Below are 13,256 nucleotides of genomic sequence, written 5' to 3'. Positions count from 1 at the left end.
ACATGTCCTTGATTCATAAGCCTATGAGCATAATAAGAAAAACATGAATGACTAAAAAAACATGAATGACTGATGTGTTAGTTCCTCTGGAGCACGCGTAGAGACCTACATGAATTCCATTTGCTGAACTGGTAAAAGGCTTGCTAACTCAAGGAGCCATTTGGTCAGGGGATCAGGAGGTAAAGAGTGTATCAAGCTAGGGAAATGGTGGTGGTTCACAGTGCACCTTGACCACATTTGGCTTATCCATCATCCAACCATAGTTATGCAACGGAACCTTCATGAAGGTTTCCTAGAAGATCATCTACGTCTCGGACATCAGGCTCATGGAAGGGTATCAATTTTCTTCGCCATTCCTCTACTCATACCATGTTCATTTCATTGCCAAGTCAGGTGAAGAAACCTGATTTTTGAGAGCTTGTAGCTTAACCAACAGACTTGGAGGTCCACTTTCTATGTAACCCGTGTTGCACATGGTGTGGAACAGTTTTTGTAGGGTGCTGGGGGGCGCTCTGCGGGCATGGGAGGGGGCATAACAAGTTTGAGCTCCTCTCTTTTGTCATAATTGGGATGATGAAGAGGTGAATTTGGAGGCTCTAAGAAGCCACTTCATCCCCTTTAGAGGCGGCTGAGATTATTTGGTGCCCCACCTCAGCAGGTGCCTTCTCTGTATCCTCCTCCTAAAGAGTCCTCACTTCACAGCATTGGCTCGTGAACCATTAATTGTCCGAAGAGTCTGGTCCATCCCTGCCTTGTCAAAGTTGCACGCATTAAATTGGCTTGCTGAATCCAACAATCCTTTGACCGTCTGACGTAATAAAAATAGAGGCATCCTGCTTTCAAACTGCTATATCATGTGCATACATGGAGAAACGGTCAACCACCTTCTAATACGTTTCCAGTTATCCTCACAGGTATGGTCCTTTCATTGTATTTCCGAGTGGCAATAGGTCACCGCTGTGCCTTTAGAGGGCCTTTTCGAAAGTCGGCTATTGCCACAAGAAAAACAAACCCCTCTCCCCTAAACACAAACACACATAAAAAAAAACAAAGGAAAAAAAGCAAAGAAAAGGAGAAAATTCCTTTCTGGCCTAGGTGTTGCTAGCATGGCATTTCACTTTCCTAGGCATAATTTGCTCTTTACTGGTAGTGCATTCTGTCTTCTATTTGGTGGTCTTATTCAGGATGGAGAGGGGGAAAATCTGTAAGTTTTTCCCAAGGCCTTTGTGCATTTGTGATTGGGTTTGCAGAAGCAAAGTGCTGCTCAGAGGTTTAATGTTTAAACATTTCAGTTAGGCTTCCATTATTGAAAAGGATTGTCTTAATGTCACTAGCCAATCATGGAGACAAAAAGAAATTCCTAGTGGTTCAAGATGGGCGGTGACCCTTTCACCTTTATGAACAACGCTTGCATTTGTTTTCCATTTTGGAATTTTGTTATAGATAAAAAAATCCAATTGAATCATTTTGTCATTTTCATAGTTTGGTCTCATTGATGCTGATGGGGGTGCTTCCATATAGCAGCAGTTTTAGGTCATGTAAATTATTTAGCATATGATAGATGTAATCCTAAAATTCCTGAGTCTATTCAGCTCTTGAGAGTGGCTAATTTGGAATTTGAGATGCGTTAGCCATGTCATACTAGATATTCGTTTTGATTGGTGCATGTATGGCTAGGTTTCTATAGTCAGAATATTGACAAAATGAAGTTTTGTCACGATGATATGTCTCGTTATTCCAGTGCTTCTCTAACACAATCTATGCTTCTCAGTGTTTGATGCATCAGATTTCTCATGTTATTTTTTTTTCATTATGCCTAGGTCAGAAATTTCAAAGTCTTGAGTACAACACAGACATAAAACTTCTCTTGCTTTGCACTTTCCTTGCCCTTTCTAGGATGTTTATTATTCCTTCAATTTGCATTTATTGCTCTTTTGAATGAATGCCCATTATTCTCTAAAACTTTGTGTTTCTTGTAGTTACTATAGAATAAGTTTCTTTTACTTCTATAAGTGTCTTTCATTTTTCTTTTGAGGGATCAGTATGGACTGAGGCTAAAACTGGATAAGTTATTAATAACATCTGAATATGTAGTCTCTACATTATTCATTGCAGGGTTACATACTGGAAGCAGGAGACCTAGAAGTCTAGTTGCCTTATGTCTTGGAGTTCTTGGCAAACATTTGGAGGATATCTTTGTTGATCTATGTGAGGTTTCTTCGATCTTTCCACCAGACATCAAGGTGAGTACTTGACTATCGAAGCCATTTGAATATCCAAGCTTAGATTTTCAAGTTGCACGTCTTTAGCATTCATTCTTCCCATTTTAAGAGGATTCTATTGTGTGAGGTCATCATTCCTTGATAAGTGATATGTCCAATCATTTTCTTTTGTAAATAATTTATGCCTGTGCATTCTTTTTACTTTTCTTTGGTGCATGAAAATAGGAGAGAAATGATACAAATGATGATAATTCTATGTATTTCCCTAGAATCTATATTTAATAATTTAAAAATCCTTCTTGTCTCTATATATCTTTCATTGTGTAAAATAATAGATCATATTTTTGTTGTTCAGGGTCTATTATATGTGTGATGGAAAGAGTTTAAGCTGGAAAAAATTGCATTTGTTTTTTTTGATTGACCAGATCAAGTCATGTCACCCCATTGGCTGTTGACAGCATGGGGTCTGCATCCTGCATTTTAAAACACTGCACAAGAGTTGAGAGGAATCTGCTGCTCCCATAGAAGATACTTGACCTGTCCACTTGATGTGCTTTGTGCATCATCATTCTCCTTTGGGTTGAGGAGAACTCACCCTCGACTTGGAACCTTCATCTTCATCTATCCCTAGCCCAAGATACTCAGACAAATCAGTAATGTTGAAGATATCCGAAGTCTCCATATTGAAAGCAAAACGACCTTGTATGCGTTGCTGCCCATCTTCAAACCGTAAACAACCCTATCGTGTGGTAATTCAACTTGTTGTATTTGCCTGTGGGATACCTTTCATCTGCTCAACCAACTCGTCAACAGTAGCATGACCCTTCATTATAAAAAAGAAGAAGCAGTAGCATGTCCCTTCCATTAGTCTAGATAGGAACAAAGTCAAGCTAATGGATTCAGTTCTTCCTATATACCACCTCGAGCGAAATCTTACCAGTTGACTTGCTATGAGCACTGTTATAGGCAAACTTGGCTTGAGGCAATGCTAGATCCCACTGTTTCTTCTTTTTCCTCACAATACTTCGGAGAAGATTTCCAAGATTTGCCAGTTCAGTCTGCCCATTTGTCTGTGCATGATAGGCACTACTGAACGACAATCGAGTATCCAATTTCTTCGACAAAATTCCCCCAAAATGGCTGGGAAACTTAGTATCCTCATATGAAGTTATCATTTTCAGAACATTATGCAAGCTCACTATCTTTCTGAAGTATAAATTTGCAACATGCGTGGCATCCAAGGTCTTCTTGCAAGCCATAAAATGAGTCACAAATATAGAATCCATACCTTGTTGAGAACCGTGGAAGTCCTAGCATGAAATCCATGCCAACATTTTCCTAAGATGCATTGGGAATCGGAAGTGGAGAATAAAGCCCTAGCCCGCTGCCCTTTGTGTGAGAGTGATATATTTTATTGTTGCCCCTAAATGAGCTGATACGTACGACATTTTCTTGACAAACTGCATAATATCCCTCTTCAATTTTGGCAACTAATACTTGACTCCAATGCTATGGCTTCATCTTAACTAAAATGTCCGCCAATACCTCCTTCATGAAGTTCTATTGCAAGGGTCTCTCTAGGGGAACTTGCAACTATAATCCTTTAAAGAGAGATTTGTCTTAGAATAAGAAAATCCCCACTAACTCTATCATGGCACCAAACGAATATCTCCTTGAAGTTAACACAGTAATAGCATCCGGCATGGTAGCCGACTAGGCCGATTTTCTACTCAAGGTGTCTGCCACTCTGTTTTGATTCCCTGCCTTATGCTGAATGACGAAAGTAAACTCCTGCAAATAGGCTACCCACGGAGCATGTTATTGATTTAGTTTATGTTGCCCACTAATATATTTCAGCGCTTCATGATCTAAGAACAAAAGAAGCTCCCTTTGGATCACATATTGGTACCAATGTCTTGAGGCTTAAATAATAACATAAAACTCCACATCATATGTGGAATATCGGTGCTGGGTGTCATTGAAGAAGGCTATAGGACTCCCCTTTGAACTTAACATTGCACCAACTGAAAACTCTTCTTGGCCTTATCATTTGATGCAAACACCCCCTTCTTAGGCAATCTGTGATAATTTCTATGATTGAACTGAAGCCCCTAACGAACCTCTTGTATAAAGTAGCCAATCCATGAAAACTGCGAACATCAAGCACTGTAGTAGGCTAATCCTTGATGGCTGCTACCTTTTTCTGTTTAACTTTAATGCCCTTAACCGAGACAACATAACCAAGAAATATTAAGTTGTTTGTCATTAGCTCGCACTTTTTAAGATTCGCCTACATCTGCTTTTCCCGTAACAAGTCAAATGCCAATCGCAAGTGCTCCGTATGCACTTGCTCACTTATGCTGTATACTAGAATATCATCAAAGTAGACCACCGCAAATTTACCGATTAGACGTTTGAAGACCTTTAATCACCGTCATAAAAATACTAGAAGCGTTGGAGAGGCCAAGTGGCATCACCAACCACTTGTAAAGGCTCTCTCATGTTTTGAACACTGTCTTCCATGCATCCCCTGGACAAGTACGGTTCTGATGGTATCCACTTCTCAAATCTTCATTCGAAAGCATAGTAACACCAGCTAGCATATCCGAGATATTTTTGAGATGCGGAATTGAGGCGGTACTTGAGTGTTATCTTGTTAATAGACTTACTGTCCACATGCATGTGCCAAGTCCCATCCTCTTGAGGTGTCAATGAGGCTGGGATAGTGCATGGACTCATGCTCTCTCGAATGAACCCCTTCTATTGAAGCTTTTTGACTTGTCTCTACAATTTTTCATGCTCCTTTAATCTCATTCTGTATGCAGCCTTGTTCAGTAGGCTAGACCTTGTTCAAGGTCTATGTGATATTGGATGTCCCTCATAGGTTGTAATCCCTAAGGAAGCTCATTGGGGATGACATCACAAAAATCTCTCATAAATGGCTGCAACCCTTCTACTTAGACCACTGCATAAAACATCTTGGACTCCTCCAATCCATCCACATCCTGAACCAAGTCATCTTGTATGGCTTTGGGTGGTTTTCCATCTTCAATTTCAACTTTCACCATCTCCTAAGACATATTTTTTTCACAATGCCCCCTGCCAATCATGATTACAAACCTTCCCATAGGTGGTGCATCATGTGTGAAGATATTAGTGCGCAACCAATTTGCCTCCTCTACTTCTTGGGGTAGAATCATACTACCCTGGATCACCAAAGCTTCCCCATGATCTCTAAATGTCACTTCGAGCTCTTCTTTCTCTAGTGGCTCATCATAAACTAGGTCTCTCGCAATTAATTGCTTGGTGTCCTCTTCAAGAAATTCCTCAGCAAGGTTTACAAATGTTCTGTTTGGGCCTTGAGAGGAGACGTGGCTGATTCCCAAATACTTAAAAGCACTTAAATAATGTAGGTTTTTGGGCTATTTAGGCTACTAGAACTGCCCCCAACACTTGCAATATCCTAATGTTTGGATGAACTAACAGGCTGTGAGGTCTGTCGAGCTACCAAATTCCCACTCTTTTCTCTACATTCGCTTATGCTGGCAGTTGTACTGCCTAGGCTGCAGCCCACTTTAGCTGCAAGGTTGTAAGCTTCATCTAAAGTCCAGTAACATTTTATGACCACCACATCTTGTATAGGTGTTCTTTGCCCCTCCTACTTAATGAGCTAGGGACTGTTCCTCTTTTTCAACCACGTCACATCGAGCCATCAACCGATGAAATTCATTGTTGTACTCTTCTATACTCTTTTCTCCTTGACGAAGGTTATTCATCTTATGATAAAGGGATTGTAGATGATTTTCATGTAGGTATTTTTCCTTTAATTTCTTTTTCATCATCTCCTTGGTATTAATTTTTGGCTTTGCCATTCTTTCCCTTCTAGACCTAAGTTTTTTCCTACCATGCCAAGGCACCCTTCTTCAATTTTATAGTAACAATTTGTACTTTTTTATTTTTGAGAACTTCCTTGTAATCAAGAACCCTTCTTACAGTATTTAACCAATCTATAAACCCCTTGGGTTGAGGATTACTGTCAAAATCAGGAAGATCAACCTTCATGTCGAAAACCGTAGATTGGTGCCTCCCTGGTGTCTAGGCCTTCCATTGCTGTCTGTATCACTTGACTTCACGCCAGGAGCGGGATGGTGAAAGAGATTAAATTTGGCTTCTTCGTGGGCAAATAAATCCCATCTTGCCCGTGAGTGATGTCCGCACACTTCTGTGTAAGCTGCTGGACTTGCCTTTTGAGGTCTTCAATCGCCTCTTCTCTGGGGTCATGGGCAATATCTAGGAGAGCTTCCTTTCCTTAGTGCCTTCTCGCGGCTATGGGTTCACCGTAATCACAAGCCTAGATAATCAATATTATCTAGCAGAAATCAACAAGTTATAGGCAAAATTTGGCAAACCTTGGGTTGAGATCAGTAAACTTTTGGATGAAATTAGCAAAACATGGCCCAAAATCAACAAAACACCCTAGACTTGGTTATAGTTCTCTGGTCTTGTTGTTGAAGAAACTTGGGCTCCCACACGAAATTGATGTGGGAAACTTTTTAGAGAACAACAATATCAGCAAATTTCAGGCCAAGCACAAGCATTAAAATAGGAGCCTAGGGTTTCTTATTAAAGCACAATTAGAGCTCCCAAAAGCCCAAGCTTTCTGTCTTTTTCATTCTGAAAAGTCACGTGAATGGCTGTCCATAGCCCCACACACCTCTTAAATATTATTACTTAATGATCAGACATTAAATGTCCATAGAATAAATGAAATAACCCAAAAGTCCTAAACTTAAGTGACTTTTAAAATAAATGACCCTGCAAATAAAATGAAAATCCCCAACTGGTCCAGAAAATAAAAGCCATTAAAATAATTTGAAAATCATCCTAAGCAATTCTTGCCCTTCTTGTTCTTCGTAGTAGCCCTCCTAGGGTTTACATCCCTCAAATTATACACAAGAGTTAGGAGGAATCTGCTGCTCCCATGGAAGATACATGCCACCCTGTCCACTTGATGCACTTTGTGCATCATCACATATAATGATGTGTCACCTTCCTATCATGCTTTCTATCATCATTTGCCTACCGTTAGCATTCCATCCCATGTAACAAAGGCTCTATCACAACCTCAATTGAAGGCTGTAATTTGGCAGCTACGGCAAGTTCTTGAAAAGAGAAATACTTGGGAGATCCGTAGCCTTCATAAAGGAAAGGTGCTAGGATGCAAATGGGTGTTTACAGTGAAATACGAGGCGGATGACATGATTGACGGATACCATGCTAGGTTGGTTGCAAAAGGTTTTACTCATGGTATAGATTACAAAGAGCTTTTTGCCCCTGTGGCAAAGTTAAATACTGTTTAGAATCATGCACTTATTGGCTGCAAAAAAATCTTGGTCCTTGCATCAGCTAGATGTGAAAAATGCCTTTTTATGTAGGGATCTTCATGAGGAAGAGTGTATGCCCATGCCTTTAGGTTTTCAACTTCAATTGGAGATAGGAAGGGTGTGCAGATTGAAAAAGGCAATATATGGACTTAAACTATCATTGAGAGCTTGGTTTTGACAAATACAATTAAGCCTTAGTAAAAATTGTATTTAGAAGGAGTCAAGTTGATCATACACTATTTGTGAGGAGAATAATGTTGGGATTATAACACTCATATTGTAAATAATATTTTAGTGACGGGATAGCTTGGCACTCATCAAAAAACTTAAATGTTACCTAAGTGTTTGAAATAAAAGATTCGGGTCCACTGAGATATTTTCTGGATATTGAAATGTTAAGATCAACGAAGGGAATAACTATTTCCCCGAGGAAGTATGTGCTAAATCTGTTACAACAAACTAGAATGTTGGGTGCCAAATCAATGGATACACCTATGCGAACCAATCATAGACGTCATGAACAGATGGGAGAGTTACTGAAGGATTCTTGTCAATAGCAAAGGTTACTGGGCGTTACATGTCTCACAATTATGCAGCCAGATATATCTTATGCGGTTTATGTAGTTAGTATTCATGCATGCCCCTCAAAAACCTTATTTAGATGTCTACTATATCCTAAAGTATCTAAAGTCATCTACTAGTAGAGGGTTGTTGTTTATTACTCATGGTCATATGGGTGTTGCAATCTACACTGAGGCAGATTGGGCTGGTTCACAGATTGATAAGAGGCCAATTACAGGCTATTGTACCTTGTTGATAGGAATTTTGGTTTCATGGAAGAGTAAAAAAACTAAATGTGGCCAAACCAAGTGTTGAAGTTGAATATAGAGCTATAGCACATGGAACATGTGAAGTCATGTGGGTGGAAACTATCTTGGCTGATCCGGGAGTTAAAGTTCAGTTACCTGTGACCCTTTATTTTGACAATGAAGCAGTTATTCACATTGTTAAGAACCTTGTTTTTCATGATAGAACAAAGCATATTGAGGTATATTAGTTTTTCACAAGGGAAAAACTTGCGGCCAGAATTATTTGTACTCATGTGAAAAATCAAGAGATCATTTGGAAGATATCTTCAACAAAATAGTTGTCTGTGACAGACTGCAAAATAGTGTTCTCAAGCTGGGCATAATTGATGTCTGTGCTCCATATTGAGGGGAAGTGTCGAAAGTACAGCAGTAAGGTAGGGACTTAAATAGAATAATTGATTCTATGTCATGTATTAAATGTACAATTGTAAGTTAGGGACATAAATGGAATAATTGATTCAATAGGGTTATGTGTGATTTATAAAGTCACACCAAGATACCGTGTGTAATCTTTAATAATATAAACATATGGTGGATTCCAAAAAAATGGGTCATTTCATTCTCCTCTCTCTCTCTCTCACACACACCTCTGTTTCTTTCTTCCCTTCATTCCCCTTCCACCATCAAATACTTGTTGATAAGTGTAGATTTAATATTTTATATTTTTCAACTAGAGCTTTATAGCCTCATAGGGGTTTTGTTCATGAGCCAATTTGCAGGTTGGGAAGCACCCAGCTGTCTAAATTTGCTTGTGTGAATGAAAGCACCATATTTGTGACTCGTTGTGCCTGGTCACTTTTTTATGTGGGAGAAATACAAAAGCCAGGTATGGTGTATGTTGCCGATAATTCTCATATTTTTTCTGTGTAGATCTGGGCAATATGAAAACAAAATGAAGCATGATGGCAAAGCCAATATGTAGTACTTTTTCAGGGAGATCAACAAGGTAATACCTTTAATGCTGATGAAAGAGTGTAAGTTTCTATTGAGAAGCCAGAAAAGAAGCCAACATGTGCCTTGATTACTTGCCAGTCATTTTATGAAAACTTAAAGCTGGCCACACTGCTCCACCAGGAAGTTAAAGATGCCTATGGCATACAGACAGTTGAGCAGTAGCCCTAATTTCATCTCACTTGTGGGTAGTGGACTATCACTACAAGGCATTTATCTTTTGGTCATGACTAATTTGGACTTTTTGTAAAAAAGAAGTCGTGCTTTCTTTAATAAATATATTACATGTAGAGGCCCTCAAACTTTTATAGTAAGGTTGGCACATGAGTGGGAATTTAGTTTGAGCAGAAACACCATGTTTTCGTGTGTCAGACTGCCCTTAAACCAACATATGAGGAACAAGTAACGTGACAACGTACTCTAGATTCTGTGAAAGAAATGGAGAGATGACGTTACTCTCCAAAAAAATAGAAAAGGACAGTTGAAGTTTATCCCTCATACGTACAAGTTTACACCCACCCAACAGAAATAAGAAAAAGAAAGAAAAGAGGGAAAAATAGAATATTCTTCCCAATGATTTTCTATATCTGTTGAAGATCTAGGTTATGTATGCTTCATGAGGTTCTTGCTTTGTGGGGTTTTGTTTGTCCCTGCCGTGCAATCATTGCGTATATTTGTGGGGTTTTGTTTGTCCCTGCAGTGCAATCATTGCGTATATATGGTTCCTTTATTTTCGAGAAACACTTCTGATTGTCTTGCAACTGTGGTTTATTCCTTCGATGAGTACCTTGCAGTAGGAGTTATTTCCTTGTATTTGCTCCTTTAATGAGACTTGTAACTGTGTTTTAACTGTTTGAATAGTTACTTTATGGGAGTTTTGTTGGTCACTGCAGTGCAATTATGGCATATATGATTACTTTATTTTCGAGAAGCACTTCTGATTGTCTTGTAACTGTGTTTTGTTCCTTTGATGAGTATGGGCTTGTGTTTGGAGTCATAACCTTGCGTTTTGTTCGTTTGATGAGTCATGTAACTGTGTTTTTATTGTTTGCCTGAGTCTCTTTCTATCTTGCAACTCGCTATGATTCTGGTTTATAAAGTGATATATTTGTGTTTCTTGTAAACAAGTAAAGATCTGGAATGTGCTTCTCATCTTCTAAATTTATTTGTGGCTTAAAAATCACAACCTCATCTTGTTTGATGTCTCATGAACTGCAGATGGCAATATTGAGCATCTCAAGGAGAAGGAAGTTACTAGATGATTACAGCCTCATTGCCCTAGCAGACACCTCATGGGAGCTATTGGATATTTCGGGGTCTGCTGTCAGCAATGTTGGCTTGGAAAGGGTCCCAGGCATCTGTCCCAATGTGAAAGCTCTCGATATAAGGTTTGGAACAGGAAACCAGATCTCAGAATAATGAGACCTTTATTTATTTTTATTTTGATAAATAAAATAATTTTTATAGATAACAGATAAAAACATGAAGAAAGAATAATGTTTACTGACAAAAAAATAAATGCAAAAATGAATTGCAAAGAGAAAATAAGCTTAGTGCTTAATCATGTAAGGAAATATTTTTTGGCCCAAATGGACTCATCAGAGTACAACACAGTCTGACTCTAAAATGGGATCAAACCTGTTGGCTGGGATTTTGTCTCCATTACTAAGTTCCTCAGATCCACAACTGAGGAGGATGCTCTAAAGACCAACCATTCTGTTGTGTTAGCCACCCAAAGTCTTGGATCACATGATCAATGTGCTTTTTGGGTGCCCGGAAAAGGGGGAAACTGTAGGTATTCAATGTAACACTTCTAGACTAACCACCAGGAGGAGGATAGACCTACACTCATGATCTATGAAAATAATTACTTGCCTCTTCCGTCAAAGCACCCTAACTACTTGGCTAACCAGTGTAAGGGACCATGTTATCCCAAGTAATATAGAGTTACTGCTAGAAATCAGCAAACTGAGCAAAAGAGAAGGGGCTAAAATCAGTTATAAAAACCCAAAATCAAATTAGAAATACATTCGTATGCAATTGTTAAAGGTTTCTCCAAAGAAAGACATCAGTTTAGTTAATTGAAGGATTTTCAATTAACTTAGTCCTTTTGAAGATCTATCTTAAAACAAAACGCATTCTCTAGTTGTTCATTGCACAGGCTGTGAACAATTTCATGGCCAACAATAGCTTGCTTGAATATGCCTCTGTTTTGGCAAAGGCATCTTGTATTGATTGATGATCAATCTAGCTTTTGCGCTGATATAACTAATTAGCAATGATTTTGAAAATCTTCTAATGCAGATTACAAAGGTCTATCGGTTTAGAAGCAATCACAGAAATTGCAGCTATTTTCTTTAGAATGAAGGTGATAAATGTTGATCTAAGAGATCTCATGATGGAGTTAAGATGGAGAGAGCTATGATGGATTGATGGTTAGCCATATTTCATCACTCATTATATGCCACGGTTTGTGGAAAAATTGGGTTGGGAACTATTTGAGTGGGGAGATTTATTTGTGCTGAGGTTCATGAGGGTAGAGGCAATCTCCTCATTGCTGACTTACCTCCCTAATTACAATTTTCTATTTAATTATTTTGGTGTCACTAGGTGTGGGAGGTGTGAAGGAAATTGGCTGAATGGTGCCGAGCGATTCCTCGAAAAACAAAAAAAGTTAATTTCATTGATGATCTCTTGTTTTTGTGAAGTGATGGATCCATCTGAATCGTTTAAGTTTGGATATGGTTGTACTAGACTTGGGGGCCATGGTTCTGTAAAGGAGAGAACTTGGTGCAAGAATCGCCTTCCCAGTTTGGCCCTGAGGCTAGAATCCCCAAATGAAAGAGGAAATGAAGGTTGAGGATGCAAAGGGCTAGAATTCCATGAGATGGTATGGCAAGTGTCGTGCTCCAAGGGATATGTCGGCTTCGACTTGCTTCAATGTTGGAAGACCGGCCACATATAAAAAGAAAACTGAGTTCAAACCCACAATTTAATGATGACTAGGATGTCATAAAAATGGACAAAAGATGAAAAGAAAATTAGTAGGATTTATATTTCAATCATTATCATCAATTTCTTCATAATCATTGGCTTCATTCCTGTCTCCTCCATCCGATTCCAAACCATCATTAGAATCGTCATCTTCTTCAACATAATGGTCCTCAGTTTCTTGTGAATCGGCCTCCTCTTCCTCACCTCTCTTTCCTCCTCCTTTGTGTACTAGTAGTGGTGGTCATTAGCCCTCCTATGGGTGGAAGCTGGTCCTAAACTTCCTCGACCATATCCCAGGTCAACCCTCACTAAGGATCTTCAACCAACCACTCTTTTGGCATCATCCAAGTCTTTGGATGAAATGGGATCTCTCTTTGGGATCTTAAAAATGCTCATCTATAGCATCAGATTATGCTTGACAAAGACTAAATTATTGAGCCTCTTTTTCTCAAGCTGGTTCTTGCTTTTGTGTGGAACTGTAGTAAAATATATGAGCCACAATTCAGACTTATAAACTAAGATAATACCCTAATAATATGAATCACTAAATCTATGATAGTCTTAAATTTTTACCATATCAAAGGAACTCCAAATTTAATATCTAAATTCATATGAAACTATGCAAAATTAATAAATACTAAGGAAATTACCTACATTTGATTTTGTCCTTGGTCTCACCACCATTTCCTTCACAAATGATTTCAAAGTACACTTATACAAAAGTAACTCGTTAGCATATATCTTATCTTGGATATCATTGTGTAGATCTAGCCTCTCAAGACATTCATTAACGGCAAAGCCTTCCATAATTGCATCCTTTTTCTCAATACCTAAGT

At 38.8% G+C, this 13,256-nt stretch overlaps 1 protein-coding gene across 5 annotated transcripts in view; it reads left to right on the top strand.

Moving 5' to 3' along the window:
• The window catches only part of LOC148779114 (uncharacterized), a 52,144-nt gene that overhangs the window by 15,232 nt on the left and 23,656 nt on the right, over positions 1-13,256 (top strand). For 4 of the 5 annotated variants that reach the window (XR_016046768.1, XR_016046766.1, XR_016046767.1 and 1 more), the window contains exons 2-3: positions 2,116-2,243; positions 10,645-10,814. Coding sequence is in view for 2 of the 5 variants with exons in the window: in XM_088854780.1 (XP_088710906.1) it covers positions 2,116-2,243; positions 10,645-10,814 (298 nt within the window). In the remaining 3 variants the exon portion in view is untranslated. Of the gene's footprint in view, positions 1-2,115; positions 2,244-9,343; positions 9,422-10,644; positions 10,815-13,256 lie in introns of those variants that run through there. The other variant, XM_088854781.1, reaches the window with a different exon arrangement.

Source organism: Amborella trichopoda, chromosome 13 (assembly GCF_054954075.1).
Source record: "Amborella trichopoda isolate Santa Cruz 75 chromosome 13, AtrichopodaSantaCruz75HAP2 v2.0, whole genome shotgun sequence".
Classification (NCBI taxonomy): Eukaryota; Viridiplantae; Streptophyta; class Magnoliopsida; order Amborellales; family Amborellaceae; genus Amborella; species Amborella trichopoda.
Note: the sequence above shows the minus strand (reverse complement) of the source record. Positions and strands in the feature narration are given on the sequence as shown.